This window comes from Psittacula echo (genome assembly GCF_963264785.1).
Source record: "Psittacula echo genome assembly, chromosome: 2".
Lineage (NCBI taxonomy): Eukaryota > Metazoa > Chordata > Aves > Psittaciformes > Psittacidae > Psittacula > Psittacula echo.
This window is the reverse complement of record NC_137737.1, coordinates 39,244,337-39,264,148: the sequence shown is the minus strand read 5'-3', so window position 1 is coordinate 39,264,148 and position 19,812 is coordinate 39,244,337. Positions and strand designations below refer to the sequence as shown.

General features: G+C 39.1%; 1 protein-coding gene across 6 annotated transcripts in view; it reads right to left on the bottom strand.

Annotated features, from left to right (window-relative positions):
* The window catches only part of CACNB2 (calcium voltage-gated channel auxiliary subunit beta 2), a gene marked incomplete at both ends in the record, with an annotated part of 255,148 nt that overhangs the window by 172,735 nt on the left and 62,601 nt on the right, over positions 1-19,812 (bottom strand). For 2 of the 6 annotated variants that reach the window (XM_080610499.1, XM_080610501.1), the window contains one exon: positions 10,701-11,930. The exons of the other annotated variants lie outside the window; for them this stretch is intronic. In XM_080610499.1, the coding sequence (XP_080466625.1) occupies positions 10,701-10,748 (48 nt within the window). Of the gene's footprint in view, positions 1-10,700; positions 11,931-19,812 lie in introns of those variants that run through there. 6 annotated transcript variants of the gene reach the window in all.

Sequence of the window (19,812 nt, the reverse complement as noted above, 5' to 3'; positions counted from 1 at the left end):
ATAATAATTTTCACTACTGCATAACAGATTAAAGTTTGAAAACACTACCTTCAAACTGCTTATTTCCAGAGGCAACAAAAAACCCAAGACCATTCCTTCTTTTGCATCTAATGCCACACAGTATACTTTCTCCTAGCCGCGCTGCGAGTAATTCAGCATAGATGCACAATTACAAGTGCATGCAGCAGTGGTTTCTTAAACTGTTAAATGAATAGTATTTCAGCCAACTGAAGCAGCAGAGTGGTTCCATCTAGAGGAAGAGTGTGTAAAAACTACTCATCCCTGACAACTAGCTATTTTTAAATAAAGAAGAGGCATAAACCATTAATACAGCATGCTCAGTATAAACAGTCTGATACCTGGTGTCATAGCTCCATGAATAATTGTTTCTTACAGCAGTGCATGCTTGGTTGAACTGTACAGAAAAGATAATGTTGTAACCATCAGTAATTAACATCTTCATCCTGGACAGTCCTGGCAATATCTACACCCATGAATAACGTTAAAGTAGCTGTGACTAGGAATGACATATAAAAAAGCTCTACAAGTGGACTTGTTCACCAAGGTGTATACTGTATTTTCAAACCACTGCAAACTGAAACACCTCCTTGACTTTCAGCCCTAATTTTATTTTGTCTTCCCTTGATTAGGCAAACTTTATAAGTTTAAAAGCCAAAAACAACTTCCACTACACATAAAAGTCACATTAATTCATTACTTAAACAAAATGAGTTCTTTTAGCTCTTTTAGGCTGAAGCAAAGAACTGACCTTCTTTCAGTAATCTTGTTTGGCCTCTTCCTCGATCTTGACCCTCTCTCTTTCTTCTTTCATTCACTAAGCAACAATTCCCTTTTCATAGAATCATAGAATGGTTTGGGTTGGAAGGGACATTAAAGATCATCTAGTTCCAAACCACTACCCACTACCATGGGAAGACAGCTTCTACTAGACCAGGTTGCTCAAAGCCCCATCCAACCTGGCCTTGAACACTTCCAGGGATGGAGCATCCACAACTTCTCTGGGCAACCAGTTCCAGTGTCTCACAACCCTCACTCTCAAGTCTCTTCCTTCTCATATATAATCTAAATTTACTCTTTTTCGTCTTAAAGCCATTCCCCTTTGTCCTATTTCTACGTGCCTTTTAAAATATCCTTCTTCAGCTTTCTCGTAGGTCCTCTTTAGGTATTGGAAGGCTGCTATAAGGTGTCCATGGAGACTTCTGGTTCCCCTCTGGACTCACTTTAACAGGTCCATGTCTTTCTTACATTGAGAGCTCCAGAACTGTACACAGTACTGCAGATGGGGTCTCATTAGAGCAGAGTAGAGGGGAATAATCACCTCCCTCAACCTGCTTCTCACACTCTTTTTTTGAGCCTAAGATATGGATGGCTTTCTGGGCTGCAAATGTACATTGCTGGTAATGGTGAGCTTCTCATGAAATAATACCCCCAGTTCTTTTTCCTGCTGCTCTTAATCTATTTTTTCACCCAGCCTGTATTTGTGATGGGAACTGCCCTGACCTAAGTGCAGAGTCTTGGCATTTGGTCTTGTTGAACTTCATGAGGTTGGCATCTGCCCACCTCACAAGCATGTCAAGGTCCCTCTGAATGGCATCCCTTCCCTCCAGCGTATCAACCGAACCACACAGCTTGGTGTCATCGGCAAACTTGCTGAGGGTGCACTCAATCCCACTGTCCATGTCACTGACAAAGATGTTGAACAAGACCGATCCCAACACTGATCCCTGAGGGACACCACTTGTCATTGGTCTCCACCTAGACATCAAGCTGTTGACCACAGCTCTTTGAGACTGACCAGCCAGCCAATTCCTTATCCACCGAGTGGCCCATTCATCAAATCCATGTTTCTCTAGCTTAGAAACAAGAATGTTGTGCAAGACAGTGGCAAATGCTTTGCACAAGTCCAGGCAGACGATGTCAGTTGCTCTTCCCTTATCTACCAATGCTGTAACCCCATCACAGAAAGCCACCAAATTTTTCAGGCATGATTTTCACTTAGTAAAACCATGTTGGCTGTCACCAATCACCTCCTTACTTTTCATGTGCCTTAGCATAGTTTCCAGGAGGACCTGCTTCAAGATCTTGCCAGGCACTGAGGTGAGACTGACTGGTCTGTAGTTCCCTGGGTCTTCCTTTTTTTCCCTTTTTAAAAATGGGGTTGTATTTCCCCTTTTCCAGTCAGTAGGAACTTTATCAGATTGCCGCAACTCCTCAAATCTGACGGGTAGAGGCTTAGCCACTTAATCTACCAGTTCCCTTAGGAACATTTCATCAGGTCCCATTGACTTGTGTATCTTCAGCTTCCTTAGATGGTTTTGAACTTGATCTTCCCCTACAGCATTTGGTTCTGCATTCTCCCAGTCCCTGCCTTCACAGTGACTTGGGCACTGTGAGTGGAATACTTGCTGGTGAAGCCTAAGGCAAAAAAGTTATTGACAACCTCAGCCTTCTCCATTTCTCCAGGTTTCCAGTTTCCCTCTAGACGGGGCCCATATTTTCCTTAGTCTTCCTTTTATAACCAACATACCTTAGGAAAATTTTCTTGTTGCCCTTGACATCCCTGGTTGGATTTAATTCTACCAGGGCTTTAGCTTTTCTAACCTGATCCCTGCCTGCTTGGACAACTTCTCTGTATTCCTTCAACATTCCTGCCAGAAGGGGATATTTAAGCACACCAGAACCATTGCAACACTTTTTGCAGAAGAGTTTCTCCTCACTGAAGCAGTCTTGCAATGTTCAGTACTTCACCAAATCAATCTTTCAAATCAAATCTAAAAGTATTTTTTTATGTTCCTCTCATTTCCCTTTTAGTAAGTTATTAATTTTGCTACTCTGGTTTAGTACAAAGATAGTAGGGAAGACATTAAACATGGCAATCTTCCTCAGAGAAGTCAGGAGACTCCATTAGTATTTTAAGACAGTTAATTTATCATGACTTCACAGACTCATAAAATTGTTATAGAATGCCAACTCATCAGAAAATGTATTAAAATTGCCGAGAATACTAATTTTTTCCCTCCACCACTGAAGTCAGTAAGCATTGTACCTAATGGCCTTCACCCAAAAAGAACAGAATGAAAAAGTAAACTTTGAAGGGAAAAATATCATGATGAAAGAAGATAAACCTCAAACCAACAGAAGACTAAGAAGAAAAGAGAAAAACATTTTTACCAATGAGGACAGCAAAGCTCACTGTGTAAGAAGTGGCAGAAATGCAGACGGTAAAAGACTGTGATCCAAAAAGAAATGAAGGATGAAAATAAGTTATATTTTACTTGTAATAATTTCTTAAGTTAGTTTTAAGTGTTTCTTTTTAACAAATACTCTTTTTTTTCAGGTTTTGCAGAGGATAGAGGAAAATAACTAAAATAGGGTTCTGTTCTCTAACTCTTTATTTTATTTAAAATTTTGATATTGCTGATGACTTGAAATTTTAACTATTTTAAATCTGTTCTTCAAGCAGTTACATTACATAAAAGCATATACAAAAAGAAAGAGCAGGTCCTTATTGCATATATGGTCACAATACTTTATCCACCAGCCATATTGTTACATAATTTTACTTCAGAATGCAAAATGAGCTATAAATATTCCATGTAATTCTCCTAAATGTAAGAAAGTTTTTCAAAAAAGCCCCTTTTGCTAGTTAATTAACTTCAAAGGTTGCACCTAGGGAATGCAGCAAGAGGCAAGAATTTAAAGGGGGACAAGAGAAGTTACTCTTGTTTCTTTAAATAGTGGCCGTGCAGTCCAAACTCTACTCTAGTAAAACTGAATGCAATCATTTAAATCATTTAAATGCAACCACAGAAGTTAAGAAATTACATCCACCTAACACGTAAAAAGAAAAAAAGCAAAACAAATGGAGCAAATGTGTGAAGTTTCACTTGGAAGGGCTGGGACCTGCAATGGAAACAGTTTAGCTTTAGTAATACTCCCCAGTGTAATGGATATAGGGTGTTAAACAATTGTAGCACAGTAAATGCAGATAAAGGGGATTTATTTCCCTTTAATACAGGCAGTGCCAAGTTTGCCCTGGTTTGCCTGGTATAGAACTGACAAGAGTCCTGATTCAGGCCACTTTTCCTTTAAATACTGCCACACCAGTTTATTCCATTTTATTCACTTACTGTTTTCTTCCACTGTTTTACTACCAAAGCAAAATATTGGAAAAGCAAGGTACAGTAAAGAAATTAAAAAGAGCTTCCAATAGATATCTAAAATGCAGAAAGTATCCCCCAAATACAGATATCATGAGTTGCCCCTGAACAGTTTTATGTCAGCTGGACTCAACCAGAACTGAAGACAGTCAGGTCACTTAAAGGACTAATTTGCTAGTCCAACGAATTCCTTCAGGTGCAAATATACCATGTTTATGATAAGACAAGTCATTTAATTCTCATCATCAGAAATCCACAACTTCTTTATACTTTCTTTCCTCCTTCCAAGCATGTTGTTTTTCTGCCTACAATACATAAAGAGGAAAATCATGGAGGTAAATCCTGATAATAACAATGGTTCATTAACAGCTGCTGAGTCCGCTTGCGAACAGCTCAAACTTCCACTAAACCTGACAACAGCAGCAATGGACAAAAGGGGTAGATGCAAGGCTAGGGTTGATGGCACAGGAGTATTGTCACAAAAACAGAACTGGCAGGTGCAGTCCTGGGAAGGGAAAACACAAGTCAGGATCTAATGTCAACAGAAGGAAAATAAGTTTTCAAATGTGAAGCAAGACTTTTGTACGTCAAAACGAGAGAAGCATGGTGCAGAAGAGGAAAAAAAAATTAGCTGTATTTGGAAAAAAAAAAAAAAAGTAACCCTATAAATCCGTAATGAAGAAGAGATAGGGAGGTAGTGAAAAAAAGGAACAAAGAAAAAGGGCAGCATCTGCTATGATGAAGAATGATCTGGTGAGAAACATGATTAAGTGATAGATGGAAAAGATTACAGTCTCAAGAGAAACAGACAAAAAACCCTAGTCCAAATCTAACAACACCAAAAAGAGAACATTCCCTCAGGAGGTCTGCGATATCCTCCAGACATAGGCACAAAAAGCCTGCTGCCTGGATCCTGCTTGCTGCTGCAGGCAGAAAGCTCTCCAGTTACAGTCCCCACCATTAGAAAAGAAGCATCTTGAAATAAAATCTTACCAAGGTCCTTAATTGCATTAAACTAAAATACACAGTGCAAGCCATACCATCCATTTCAATACTAATCTTTAAATAAAGTTTATATTGTCTTGGAATGCATTGTTTTAAGTGAAGGGGCTTATATCAAATTGCAGTAGTCATTTCTTAAGGAGCAGAGTCAGAGTAATGAGTATTTGCCTTCAAGGCATCATCGTTATCAAATTAGAAATATATTTGAGAAAAAAAAACCAAACATTGGCTCAGCTTTATTCTGAAAAGCAAAGCAAAAGAAAAGGAAAGCAAAGATGTCATCTGATAATAAGATGAGTTCACAAACTACTAAATAAGTAATTATTGAATACAGTGTTGGGAAATCCAGACAACTATAGATTTGAAGCTACTATTAAAACAGATTTCAGAATATGGCTTGCCTACCCAGATTATCATGTGTTAGTCCTCCCTGGCTACTTTCACCTACTCCTTGTGTAGCTGTGAGTAGCAATAAAAATCTACTTTGTAAACACACCTGCACCCTGAGAAGCCAGGATGCTTTCTGTTACGTATGCTTTGCCGTACACTAATGTGCTCAATGTGCTTGGATTTGCCTGCCTGCTATGCTCTGATAGGTGACTTCCAATGCTTGGATTTGCTGTCTGGTATGCTCCGGTAGGTAACTTCCAGCTATACATTATGTCACTTCTAAGTTCACCGCCTTAAAGAGTCTTTCAAGAAACTGTAAGGACTTTCACAGCTCCAGGTTGGGCAGAGAAGAGATTCAGAGCAGCCCTGCAGAGAAGGACTTGGGGGTGTTGGTCGATGAAAAAATGAACATGAGCTGGCTTCAGTGTGCGCTCGCAGCCCAGAAAGCCAACCATATCCTGGGCTGCATCAAGAGGAGCGTGACCAGCAGCAGGTCGAAGGAGGTGATCCTGCCCCTCTACTCTGCTCTCTTGAGACCTCACTTGGAGTATTGTGTGCAGTTCTGGTGTCCTCAACATAAAAAGGACATGGAACTGTTGGAACAAGTCCAGAGGAGGGCCACGAGGATGATCAGGGGACTGGAGCACCTCCCGTATGGAGACAGGCTGAGAAAGTTGTGGCTGTTCAGCCTGCAGAAGAGAAGGCTGCGTGGAGACGTCCTAGCAGCCTTCCAGTATCTGAAGGGGGCCTACAAGGATGCTGGGGTGGACTACTCATCAGGGACTGTAGTGACAGGACAAGGGGTAACGGGTTCAAACTGAAACAGGGGAAGTTTAGATTGGATATAAGGAAGAAATTCTTTACTGAGAGGGTGGTGAGGCACTGGAATGGGTTGCCCAGGGAGGTTGAGTGCTCCATCCTTGGCAGTGCTCAAGGCCAGGTTGGATGAGGCCTTGGGTGGCATGGTTTAGTGGGAGGTGTCCCTGCCCATGGCAGGGGGTTGGAACTGGATGATCTTAAGGTCCTTTCCAACCCTAACTATTCTATGATTCTATTCTATGATTCTATGACTCTCCTCCTTTACCTGTGATTGCTTTCACTTGCCATGGACAGTCAACCCCTACTATGTTGCCATATACATGATTTTTCCAGTTTAGCAGGTATGCTGCACCACTGCAAATGAGACCACTCACAACAGTAAGAGGAGACGGTACATACCATCTGACAAAGTGGTTGACAGCTAATTGCTCTGTTAAGAAATGTTCAGGCTCTGGAAATATCTTGAACTTTGTGTTCAACCAACCTTCATTTCAGGATGCTTTGAGGGATAACAGGAGAGGGAGAAAGAGAATGCAAGATTTCTGAGTGACTTCCATCAGACTGCAACTCCTCCTGAAAGCTGGACAGTAGGTGGGATACACCTGACTGAAGTCTTAAAGCTGAAATATCCTGGTCAGTCTTCAAGCTTTGGTGCTTTTGTATAAACTGTGGCATGCTAGCTATAATTGCTGTGAAAGCATTTTGGGGCAACATGAAATAAGTACTAATGTTTCAGACTCCATGGTCCAGAAAGAGATAAGCTTGATCACGGGAAGAACTACACAGAGCTGCTCTTCCATACTACCACAAATGATCCCATTTCACAAATGGCATGACCCCATGTCACAGATACAATTAAAGGAATAACAAGAATATGTTTTTAGAATTATCTACAGCTTCTGCCATGAAAATGTCCAAAATAAGGGTCTTTATTTCTGGAACTGAGTATCAGTATGCAGTTGTAACAGCCATCTGACACACCCTATGTCATGGTTTAAGCGCAGCCAGTAACGGAGAACCACACAGCCGCTCACTCACTTTCCCTCCCTCCTTCCCCCCCCCCCCGGCTCCCGGAGGAATGGGGAGGAGAATCGAAAGAATGTAACTCCCATGGGTTGAGATAAGAACAGTCCAGTAACTAAGGTATAACACAAATCACTACTGCTGCCACTAATAGTAATAATGATAAGGGAAGTAACAAGGGGAAAGAATATAAAACCAAAAGGGGAAAAGGAAAAGGAAACAATAAAACACAAGTGATGCACAATATAACTGCTCACCACTCATTGACCGATACCCAGCCTGACCAGAGCAGTGACCTGGACCTGCCGGGTGACTCCCCCAGTTTATATACTGGGCATGACGTGCTGTGGTATAGAATACGCCTTTGGCTAGTTTGGGTCATGTGTCCTGTTTCTGCTCCCTCCCGCCTTGTTGTGCCCTTCTTCAGTGGCAGAGCATGAGACTGAAAAGTCCTTGATCAGGGTAAGCACTACCGAGCAACAACTAAAACATCGGTGTGTTATCAGCATTGTTCTCAGGCTAAAGACGAAAACACAACTCTGCACCAGCTACTAAGAATGAGAAAAATAACTGTTATAGCCGAACCCAGGACACCCTACCATCAGAACCTGCGGATTATGCCACAGCATGTATTAAATACACTGCATTAAATGCCCTCTCTCCCTTCCCCATCTCTGCCCTGATTAGGAAGAGGAAGAGCGAGTGGAACCTTAGTGGATGCAGGCAGAGCATGGCACCATCTAAAAGAACAGCCAATGATCAGGAAAGCCCGGGGAGAATGCCTGAGCCAAATACAGTCTTGTTAACATTTTGTGTTCTGCGCATCGCTCAACAGCAACAAAACCTGGAGAGAAGGTAAAGATGAATACAATCTATCCAGGCCTTCAATTTAGGCCTGCACACAGATGCAAGACTAATCTCTGTGCATGGGTCTAACATGCAGGAGATAACAGAAAGGAGTAACTTAAGAATACAATCATCTTCTCCAATAGTAACACTGCTCCTCCAAAGAAACAATGTGAGCCTACATAACTTAAACTCCCCCCTGCAAAAAAAGCCCAAACACAACAACTTCTAAGTTGGCTCATTCACCACTACAGTCCACAAGGAACTTAAGAACTGTAAACTTCTAAACCAGAATAAAAGTCTGATGTTTTTCCCCAGTGAGTCAGATGTTAATAAAAAGGGTCATATCTTGGCTTACTTTAATTTCAGTGCTTTCATCCCAAAAAATCACACAGTACAACCTCAATTAGCCCAATGCCATGGGGAGCACCAAAAAAAATTCAGTAATAACAGGTTTAGATAATCAAGGATTCAAACAACAGAGAGAATTTTTACTGTAATTAAGTTATTCGAGAACACGGTCATCTTTCATGTAATGGGGTTCAGACCAAAAAGATCAAGGGCAAACTCCATTTTACTTATCCTAACTAAGATGGAGCAGACTTCATTTTAGTAAACAAGTCTAGTGAGGTACCCAGAACACCATGAAGCCCAGCAGCATTACACAATACCCTTTACACAGCAAGTATTACAAAATAAGGTACAAACCTTAGGACTTCATAACGCATTAACTAAGCATCTTTCTCTCCATTACCACAAACATTCAAAAGATGATGGACTTTATGGAGTTTAACATGTTTAGTCTGAGACTAAACCGCTGTATATGTCATGGTGGTTCACAAAGCAGTATTCTGACACTTTAAGGTTGTGAAACAAACTTTGTAAACAGGTAAACATCTTATTCTGTCTGGATAGCATTATTCCTAGTAGATAGTGCTACTGTTAATAAAAAGGAGAAAAGAAATGGTGGGTAATGCATCTAAAGAGGTCATTATTTTCATATCCCCTATGCTCCACTGGCATAAGAACGCTAACAAATAAGTGCTTTCAATGCATCATATTTCAGTTTTTGCGTAACAGAGGAAAGATCTATATATCAAATAAGTATCTGCATAACAGCTGTCCAACTTCTGATTTTATATTGAATTTATGGTTCAAATGAACTACACATTGGGTTTTGTATAATTTATGCACAATACTGTCCTGTTTCATATCTAACCTTAAGCAAAGATCTTATCTGAATCTCCATGCTTCTGCCTGTTTCTCTACAGAACAGTATCAACTGTTGCACCAGTGAGAACAAAACACATCCCAAGTCAAATTATATGTGCAAAACTACAAACGCACACACACACATTTCAAATTGGTACATCTCTAACATTCTGAAGAGGCTTGTTTTCTCTTTAATAATTCTACTGTCTCAATCAATTCCCTATACAAACTGACTTCGATCACACCTATTTACAACCTTGCTTGCTCTGTGATAATTTTTTACCCATTGTGTAGAGAAGAGCTTTCTGTGACATAGAAAAAAACACAGCCTTCCTGACAATAGAACTATTTCTCCTGATATATTTGCCTTTTTCTTGTGCAACAAGCTACAAGCTGCTTGTTGCAAATACTCAGCAATTTCAATTTGCAGCTTAGCCAGATCGTTTCAACCTCCTGTTTCTTATCACATCTATCTGACAACTGAACAGCAGAATAGAAAAGGAATTTTAACACATAAATGAATTACTTAGAAGATTAACATGTCAGCTGAGTGTAGTTCAGACATATTTCACCAAATAGCCAACCTTTTTGATGGCTAATACTTAGGTTTTGGAGCTGGCCTTCCTTTTGGCATTTATTAGAGACAGCCATTTTGCAATACAGAGCAGTCTTATCATACCAGAGTATTGAAATACCTTGTTTTGAAAAGCAGACAAACCATGCAAACCATCAGGCCATACTTCTGCCACCATGTTACTGCTCTTTTTCAAAAGAACAACCTCACAAGATGATTTTTATGCTCCTCAGTGTCTTCTAAATAATTTTTGTGCCAGTCCATAATTGCTTATAACTTTAATTATTTCCAGTTATCATATATGGGTAAACAGAGATATCCTTTTCTAATGACTCTACTTACACAGAGCTACTAGCAAGAAAAATACATAATTTAATAAAGAAATCAGAAGGGTCCAACTTCCAGTCTTTTAACACCTTGAAATAAGATATATTCTTGATATGAACAAGTTCTGAAAAATAAAGATGACAAGAAACTCATACCTGTTATCCTTGCATCTCTGTCCTGTAAAAACTTATTTCACAGATCCTTAGTACTCTAGTCGGTCACTGAGATTATACATTAAAATACCTGCCTGAGGCATACCATACCAACTAATATATTAGGAATTGAATATACAAGTGAGCATCATTCTAGTACAAACAAAAACTTACATAAGAAACCTGTACTCGCCGTCGGTGCACCAGCCCACAGCACTGCATGAAGAGGACAGCAGACAACAGTGTTATGCTTTCACCAAGCTTCGATCATTCCTGTCTCCTCTGAGACACTGTCCATCTCTCCTCACTTTTCAGCCCCAGGTACAAGGAAACAGGTAGAAAAACAGTCCATCTCCAGCTCCCACGCTGTCCTTTTAAATTATCTTGAAGACAGATGAAACTTACTTTCTCTGAGTAAATCAATCTCTTCCAATTCAGATGATTAAAAAAAAGAAAAAAAAAAAAAAAAAAGGGCAGGAAAAAATCCCAACAAAAACCCAGAGGAACGTCTTTATTTCCTCAGCATCCAGTTATTACAAAGCAAATTCCATATTCATATACACCTTTTACAACATGTGGTGTAAGGTTTGTATCAACCATTCTGAACTTAGGAAAGACAGAGACGTAACAGGATCTTTGTATCTCAGACAACTGCAACACCCTGCTTTCCGAAGGTCTCGTGCTGCTGCTGCTGCCGCTGCTGCTGTTGTTATTGCTGCTGCTGCTATTACAGCTTTCTTCCCAGTGCACAAACCAGCAAGAGCATCCTTGCTTCGGCATTACCTCTGTTCTATCTTGGGCATATTTGATTTGTTATTTAACCCTCCCCAACAGCCTGAAAAAAAATGATGGAGTCTAGACCTTAATTCACTCTGGATTCTCAGGACTACAGAACCACCCTCCAAATAGTCAGATGCTTTGTCTGGCGATACGCATTTCATATGAATTGTAGGCAGGACTGCTGAGTGGCCTTACTACCTGACTCGCATCAGAGGCACAGTCTCCTGTGCTGTTACTGAGTATAGAAAGGACTTGAGAGAACATCAAAACTCAGTATACACACCTAGACATTAGGATAAACCTTTTTTTTTTTTTTTTTAACATAAAACACTGACAGAGCAAATTAAATACTTGGACAATTGAGACTTACAGATAACGATTTTGAAAAGATAAATATAATGAAAAATTATTATCCTTAAAGAAGTAAGGGGACTCTTCTGAAATCAGGCCAGATTAAATTAGCCTGTTTATGATCAGAGTTCATCACTCTTCTGGGAGATACTGAATATTCCGATATTGTAAATGCTTAATAGCTATATTATATCTTAAAATTAAATCCTCCAGTACTGTATGGCAGTGGTCTAAGAGTCTCAAATGTCTCCAGTACTGTACATCTCCGGTCAGATGAATACATGATTCACTTACTTTTTTAACACTGAGGCACACTTAACTCTTTCATCACCAGCATTTTGTTAAAAAATAGGATACACAGTATACTTAAAATTGTAAAATAAGACGCCACACCAATATATCGCTTTTAAAAGCTAAAGATACTTTTTATTATCACTAAAATCTGAAATTTAAAAGAACAGAGAATATATAAGATATTTCTACCCTGTCTTTAGGTAGGCTGTGTGATAATGGCTAATAAAAAGGTTAAATCTTCCCAAAAGGGTAAAGAAAATGATGGTGTTCCTCAGAGATTAATTTGGCTTCCAAACTTGAAAGAGGGGACTCCAAAGAAGGCAGTATCTGTGTGCAGGTAAAATGGCATCACATACACAAACTGACTGACTGATCAACTGACACAAACTGGTCAGGAGAGAGTTTTATTCCAGTGGAAAATAATGACAGTTTGTCCATAGATGGGGGAAGACCTCTGACTCATGCGCTGAAATCATGTAACTAAGAGAATTAACATTTACAAATCCAAAGTCCGGCAACTAAAACTCAATTTTGGCACCAAAATCCATATTTAGCAATTCAAATACCACTAGCCTGACTGGTTTGGGGTTTGGGCCTGGTTGGTTTGGGTTTTTTTTCAGCACTTTTATTTCCAGACCATCTAGCAACCAGCAGTTCCTATGAGCACTGATGGGCTGACTGGTATGTCTAGATCAAATGTACTTTTGGTGTAAAGCCACGATTGTTAGTGAAGATGCATCACTGATAACTCATCTCAGCTGGACCTGCAGATGCTCTCAGCAACTTAAAAAGATAGAACAAGACTAATATAACTAAACCCAGGAAACTGTGGATGGTAAGGAGCCAACCTATACACCCAAATCTAAGTTATGCTTATTTTACCTCTTATCACACAGTAAGATACGTAAAGATTTATCTTTAGCAGAAGGAAAGAAACTTCACAATGTTGGTGCTTCACAACGACACACAAGGAAGTAACAACCTCACAGTCCAAAAGCAGTATACTCAACCAACAGATAATACAACAAATTCATCTCTTCAGATCAGGACTGTATGGAGTTATTCTAACAAAACCATTAATAAACATAGCAATAATGATAACTAGCAGGAAGAAAAAAGCATTTGGAGCTCATACTGAACATTACCATTCAAAAAAAAAAAAAGAATCACTTGTCCAAAAGATCTAATCAAACACACCTAGAAAGAATAATAGAGCAGCTGCCTACATAAATACATAACAAACAGTTCTCTCTATTCTCTCTTTATAATGTCTGCTTTTTACTCTTGGGGAAGATCCATACATAAACTAACACCAGCATAAAAGCCATGCTTCAGCTATATGGTATACACTTAACTTCTTAAAAATATTCATGAAATTTAATTGGAAAGCATCAAGAATATTGGTTTCATGTGTTTCTTGCACTGTTAAGGCAAACAATATGAAATGGCAGCAAGTAATTGTAGAAGCTTCAATTGCTTGTGAAGAATATAAATGCATCTGTATTTTTAACTCTTCCTAAAACTCATTAAGACAACCCACAGCAACCATGAGCATCCCTTACAAAACTAAGGGCACAAGAATTTCCAAGACAAACTCATCTGTAATTGAAATCCAACAAAATTTCATGATTGGCAAATATGACTTTGTGTACAGTCCCCACAGGGCATTGCAGTGAATACAGAATAAGACTATTTACATCTTTGGTTAGATTTCCTTCAGCACACAGACTGGATTTTACTTTATTTTTTCTTTCTCATTACCACATTTGTGATGACTAGAAGTATTTACAAAGAAGTAATTTATAAAGAAGTAATAATGACTATTCAGGTAACAAATTTTGTCACAGTCCTTCCTGTATTTTCTGGCTGAGCTTAGTCTTTAGGCAAACTGTAACCATCCCATCTAATGACTCTCGGCAAACCTGCAACCAAACTCTCTCTTAACATTGTCACTCTAATAGAAAAAAATCTCCAAACTAACTTAAATTGAAGGTGTAACAAAGCACCTAATAAAACAACTAAAAATCAGAAGATTTCATTAAAGGACATAGTACTAGCAAGCCAGTGAAAGATAAATTTTCCATGCTGTAATACTGAAAAAAAATTAGCTCTGTGAACACAGTGATTCTTCTAATTTTGTATTTCTTGTGACATTTTTTTTAAATGAATTTTTAGTCAGCCATTAAGACAATACCAATGCTAGCATTCTTAGTGAACAATTTTACTTTTGCACACAGGGCAAAATGAAGCCCCTTTTTTGAAGGTTCTATATCAGGCACATATAAAACAATATTGAAAATAACTGGTACAGACAACTTGGGAGCAGGAAGAAACAGTGACACAGTTGTGACGAATATACCAACAGGTAAAATATATTGAGAGAAACTTCAGAGGTGTTTTAAAGTACTCAGTGAGGTTGATCTTCAAATATTTAGAGACATCTTCTCCAATATTGAAACAGCATGGAAGAAAGGACGAATGTTTTTATCTGAAATTAAATGAGCAGGCTGGCATGAAACATTGAGTAGAAATGAACCCTTAGAGGGTAAATGAATGATCCAGCTATTTGTATTCTCCTTAAGTACTTCATTTCACAGGTTATATAAACTGAAAGGTGGGAAAAGAAAAAGAGGCTGCCAGAAAATTGTTATCATTTACTTTGATTGGCTTCCTCAGCTAACCACCACTCTTTTGAGTAAAGCCTCTGCCAGCTCACAGTCACCCAAAGCTCGTGGCCAGACATTCCATAATCCAATTAAGTGACTGCCCAGAGCTAATGAGATGGATCTGAAGTGTGCAATGCCAGCAACCTCAAGGCACAGCTGCCCCCACTACCTCAAATGGCATTGCATCCACTCGAAATGAGAGCAATGACGGGATAAAACCACGCTGAAACCATTTGCTGGATTAAAAAAAGAAACCACAAGACACAACTTGTCATAGAAAAATTACTATCCACCCTATGCTTCCTTCAGGATCCTTTACAGATAAGTTCCATTAAAATATTATTTCAATTTATCCACAGAATCACAGAACAGTTGAGGTAGGAAGGTACCGCTGCTGGAGATTTGAGTCCAATCCCCTGCTCCGAGCAGGTTCAGCTAGAGCTGGTTGCTCACAGCCATGCAAGGTGAGTTTCAAATAATCTCCAAGGGTGAAGACTCCATAACGTCTCTGGGCAACCTGCTAAAGTGCTTAACCATCCCCATGGAAAAAAAACCTTTTTCTTATGTTTAATTCATATTGCCTATATTTCATTTTGTGCCCATTGCCTCTTGCCTGTCATGTGGCACCAGTGAGAAGAATCTAGCTCCATCTTTCTTGCTCCTTCCATTCAGGTATTTAAATATATGGAGAAGATCCCTCCGAACTTCTCTTCTCCAGCCGAATGGTCCCAGCGAGACCTCTCGGGCTGTCATCATAAAATGGGCACAAATTAAAATATAGGCAATACATGCTCCAAGCCCTTTAACAAGTTAGTAGCTCTTGGCCGGACTCACTCTAGAAAGTCCATGTGTCTCTTGTTCTAAGGAGCCCAGAACTGGACCAAGCACTCCAGGTGCTTCTCACCACAGCTGAGCAGAGGGCAAGGATAACTCCCTTGAGCTGCTGCAAGCATTCTTCATAAAAGAGCCCACGAGACTATTGGGCTTTGCTCCAAGGACACATTACTGGGTCACGTTCACTTGGAGTCTGCCAGGACCCCAGGGACTTCTCTCTAAAGCTGCTTTCTAGCTGATCAATCCCAGTCTATATAGGTACATGAGATTATTTGTTCCCAGGGCACAACTTTGCACTTCCTTTTGTTGAACTTCATGAGGTCCTTGTCAGACCATTTCTCCAGCCAGTTGAGGTCCATCTGGAGGGCAGCACAACCCTGTAATGTACCATCCACTCCTTCCAGTTTTGTAACATCTGCAAACTTGCTGAGCATACACTCTGCTCAGTCATTCACACTATCAATGGAGAGGCTAAACTGCATTGGTTCCAGGAGCAGCCCTGGGGCACAAAGCTAGTGACTGGCCTCCAGCTGGGCTGGAATTCATGCTATTGATCATAAGCCTTTGAGCTTGGCAGTTCTGGCAGATTTCAGTCCACTTCACCATCCGCTTATTTAGTCCACCATTTTGTCTATGAGGATGTCCTGGAAAATAGCTTAGAGAACCTTGCCAGAGGCAAGACAAATGGCACCCACTTTTCTCCCCTTGTCTTCTAAGCAAATCATCTCATCATAAAAGACTGTCAAGCTCATCAAGCCTGATTTGCCCTTTGTAAATCTATGCTGACTACCAGTTACCTATACAATCACCTACTTTTCGTTCATATGTTTCACAATGGTTTCCAAAAGGATTTGCTTCATCATTTTCACAGAGATCAAGCTAAGGCTGACAAGCCTGTAGCTCCCCAGATCCTTCATTTCACCCTTCATGAACACTGTGATTATATTTGCTTTCTTCCAGTCCTCACAAACCTTCCACCATGACCATTCAAAGATTAATAAGATCTATTTTTCTAGGATGTCATCTTAGTGGTATGCATATTCAGTATAAACCACTGCCCATCATAAAGGCCTCTTCTCCTAAAATATATATATGCACAAGTATTTAGGTCTGATTTTCTCAGTTATAGCAACTTCACCCACCTGAACGGATTCCTAAATTTAAATCAAAAATTTAATTTGCTTTTAACTGCAATCCTTCTTCTAAAGCTTCTCAGGCCTACTTCTTAGTAATTTATCTGAGTCAGCATTTATGAAATAATGTAAAATTTTTAGCTAAAGGTTTCTGGCATATTAGTCAGTTGTTAAATAGATTAATTTACTCAGTACCATTTAACATTCTTTCCATGCAGTACTTCAGAGAAAGTCATTCGAGATATTTTTAGCCACTCAGCTATCTATAAACAAAACATTTTAAGCATCCATACAAAACTGTATGAGTGGTCTATGGTGACAGAGAAAATATGACAAAAAAAATGTCATGCTTTTTGGCAGAATGACCTGTTTCTGAATCACTTGATTTTGTGAACTGTAGAGAAAATGATGCAGTCCCTCCCTGTCAAAAATCAAAACCAAAACAAATACTTACTTTGCTTATTAAGTTAGCGGTAAAAAATTATGTGAGATTCTCAAAAACAGTCCAACTTTTACAAAGCCTTTGCTATGCGTTGTGAAATACATTACACACACAATCACAAATTATGAAAAATCTGGCTTTCAGAAAGTGCTGGAAATAACCTTGGGATACGACTTCTCTCCAGTGGTGTCGTCTTTCTCTTTGTGACATTGTGCTGAACTCAGTAGCTGCCAAGGCTTTTTGAGAACCTAGTTTTGTTGATGTTCAACACTTTCACAGCTTGAAAGAGCACAATGACGTTCTCTTCAGTCACCTGATATTTTAGTGTTATTCCAAAAGGATACTCTTCTGTATCATTCATATATGATCTGTATTCTCCAGGAAAAATTTAAGCGACTATAAAAAATACGCAGCACAAGCTCAAGACTTCTGCATTCAGTTAACATTTGTAAATAACAGTTTGCTGATTTAATCACTGATAATGAACTTTTGCCAACTAGGGCTCCCACCTTCCTGTCTTCCATCAGAAATGAATGCTGTTGACTTTCTATTAATGTTATAAATGCCCTCTTCTCTGGCAGCCGTTCTCTGGAAAAGAATATTAGTGCTAAGGAGCCTTCATTTTTATTAAGAGGACTTCGTGTTGGGTGGCTTTATTTCAGATGTGTACTGCTCAATTTTTAATTTACTTTTCCTTATAAAGCTACTGAAGTCACAGACAACTCAAGGTAGACTGAAAGAGCAAAACACTTATAACCTGAAATCTTTTGACTTACGGATCTATCAGTATACTATTCTGGCTTGATGACATGTATTAACTAGCAATAGTTAAAACACTCTTGAATACATCATCTAGGCATACACAGTTTCTGAGCAAGAATTAGTTAAATAATTAAATTATCTTTTCATAAAGCAGCCCCTCATTCTTATCATAGTTGATCCTGAAAGAAGCAGTATAAGCGAGCCTCACTGTGCCTGTTAATCTAGAGAGTTAACACAAACTGCAATTTTTTCAAGCTCATTTTTCAACATGCTAAAAGCTCTCCAAAGAAAGATAATAAATAATTTGCCTCAAATGATCACTAATCTTGGTTTGTATGAATCCGTCAGGCTATCATCCTAACTACAGCTGCAGTTTTTCTCACACTGATCTACATCAGAGAATTGCAATCATAGCTTAAACTTTCTAGATCAAATTCAACCAAGTAAAATAAAATACTTCTTACAATATCAGGCATGAAGTTCTGGAATTTGCTGCCACTGGCAGTATCACAGACAGTAATGGGGGAGAGGAGACTGGACAAATTCAAAGAGAGCAAATAGAAATACTGATACAAATGCAAATAGTCAGGGATACATCCTCTGACAAAACAAGGAGAACAAGGGATCTCATAAGGCCAAACAGGCACTGTCATACGCTCTCTAACTAGCATTATTATTGACTACTGTTAGAGATTGGCTACTGCTCTAGATGGTTCACCACTCTGCTGCAGGAGGAGATATTGTATGACCTGATATCCAAGCTATCTAGCTTTCTTTAAAGGGATTTCCACTCACAAACACATGTCTTCTTCATGTCTGCTGAAGTTCTTCATGCCCCATCATTCCCTTTGCCTGCAGTTCATTCTGTCTCTTGCTACCCACAAACATCAACTGTATTTTAACCTCTTTCTTGTGATCCTCTATTTGTATCTATCATCCTCTGTATTGGCAACCTGCTTTTCAGGTTTTCCTGAGAGACGGGTATTTAGACATACCATGTTTCTATGTGGTATCCCCTTTTCTTTTCTTCAGTTTGTCTACAATCTTACTGGTTTTCCCCACCAAGAACTCTAATTCTTGAGGTATGTTCTGCTACCAGTTCAGGTTGCACCATGCTTATACATTTGTTATCGGAAATCTCATTAGCAATGCACATTTGGCAGCTTCTATACCTAGTCATCTTTTTTAATCCTTCAATGCGAAGGTCATCTTTAATGCCATCTCAGATGCTAGCAGGACTTCCCCTTAGTCCTCAGCTCAAAAGCCAAGGACTTGTTTCCTTCTCACTAAAGAAAGTCTGTACTACCTCCCCCTTTTTTTCTGCTCCTACATTTACTCACTCCTGTACTTTACGGATTTATTGAACATATTCCAACAGTTAAATAATTTAGTGTATTGAACCTGATAATATGAATGCTACGACAATAAGATGTCCATGTTATTTTCATTTCTTATTATATACAGAATGCGCTCTAGTCCATATTTTGATCAAGATGTACGACGGTCTTTCCCATAGCTTTTTAGATAAGGTTTCTCAGAGAAAAAAGCTTTATGTAATTGTGTGATCCTTCCTTTCATCCAGAAGATCTTCCTTTCAACATCTCCTCAGTTTTTGCACCTGTTAGTCAATTTAATTCAAATATTGAAAGTTTCAAGGATATTTCATTTCTACAGGCTTAGCAAGTACTGTAAGATGGATAAAATAAGAGATACACAAACCCCTGATAACTACAAAATCATACTAAATTATAAACAACGGTCACGTGCTCTGCCAGGTCAATTATACTATACAGTATATACTATACTGTGCCTACATGTGTGGGAAATCACCACATAAATAACTTTGAATCAGTCACAACACAGGCTCTCACTTGTCTAGAAAGAATTACTGTCATTGGGATATACAAAAGAAAAAACAGACATGTAACAAAAGGGAATGTAGCTTCTTCAGCTCTGCTGCTCAGAGAACAGCTAGCTTTTTTTTCCTTTGGAACCTAAAGAAATTGAAAGAAGATAACCCATTT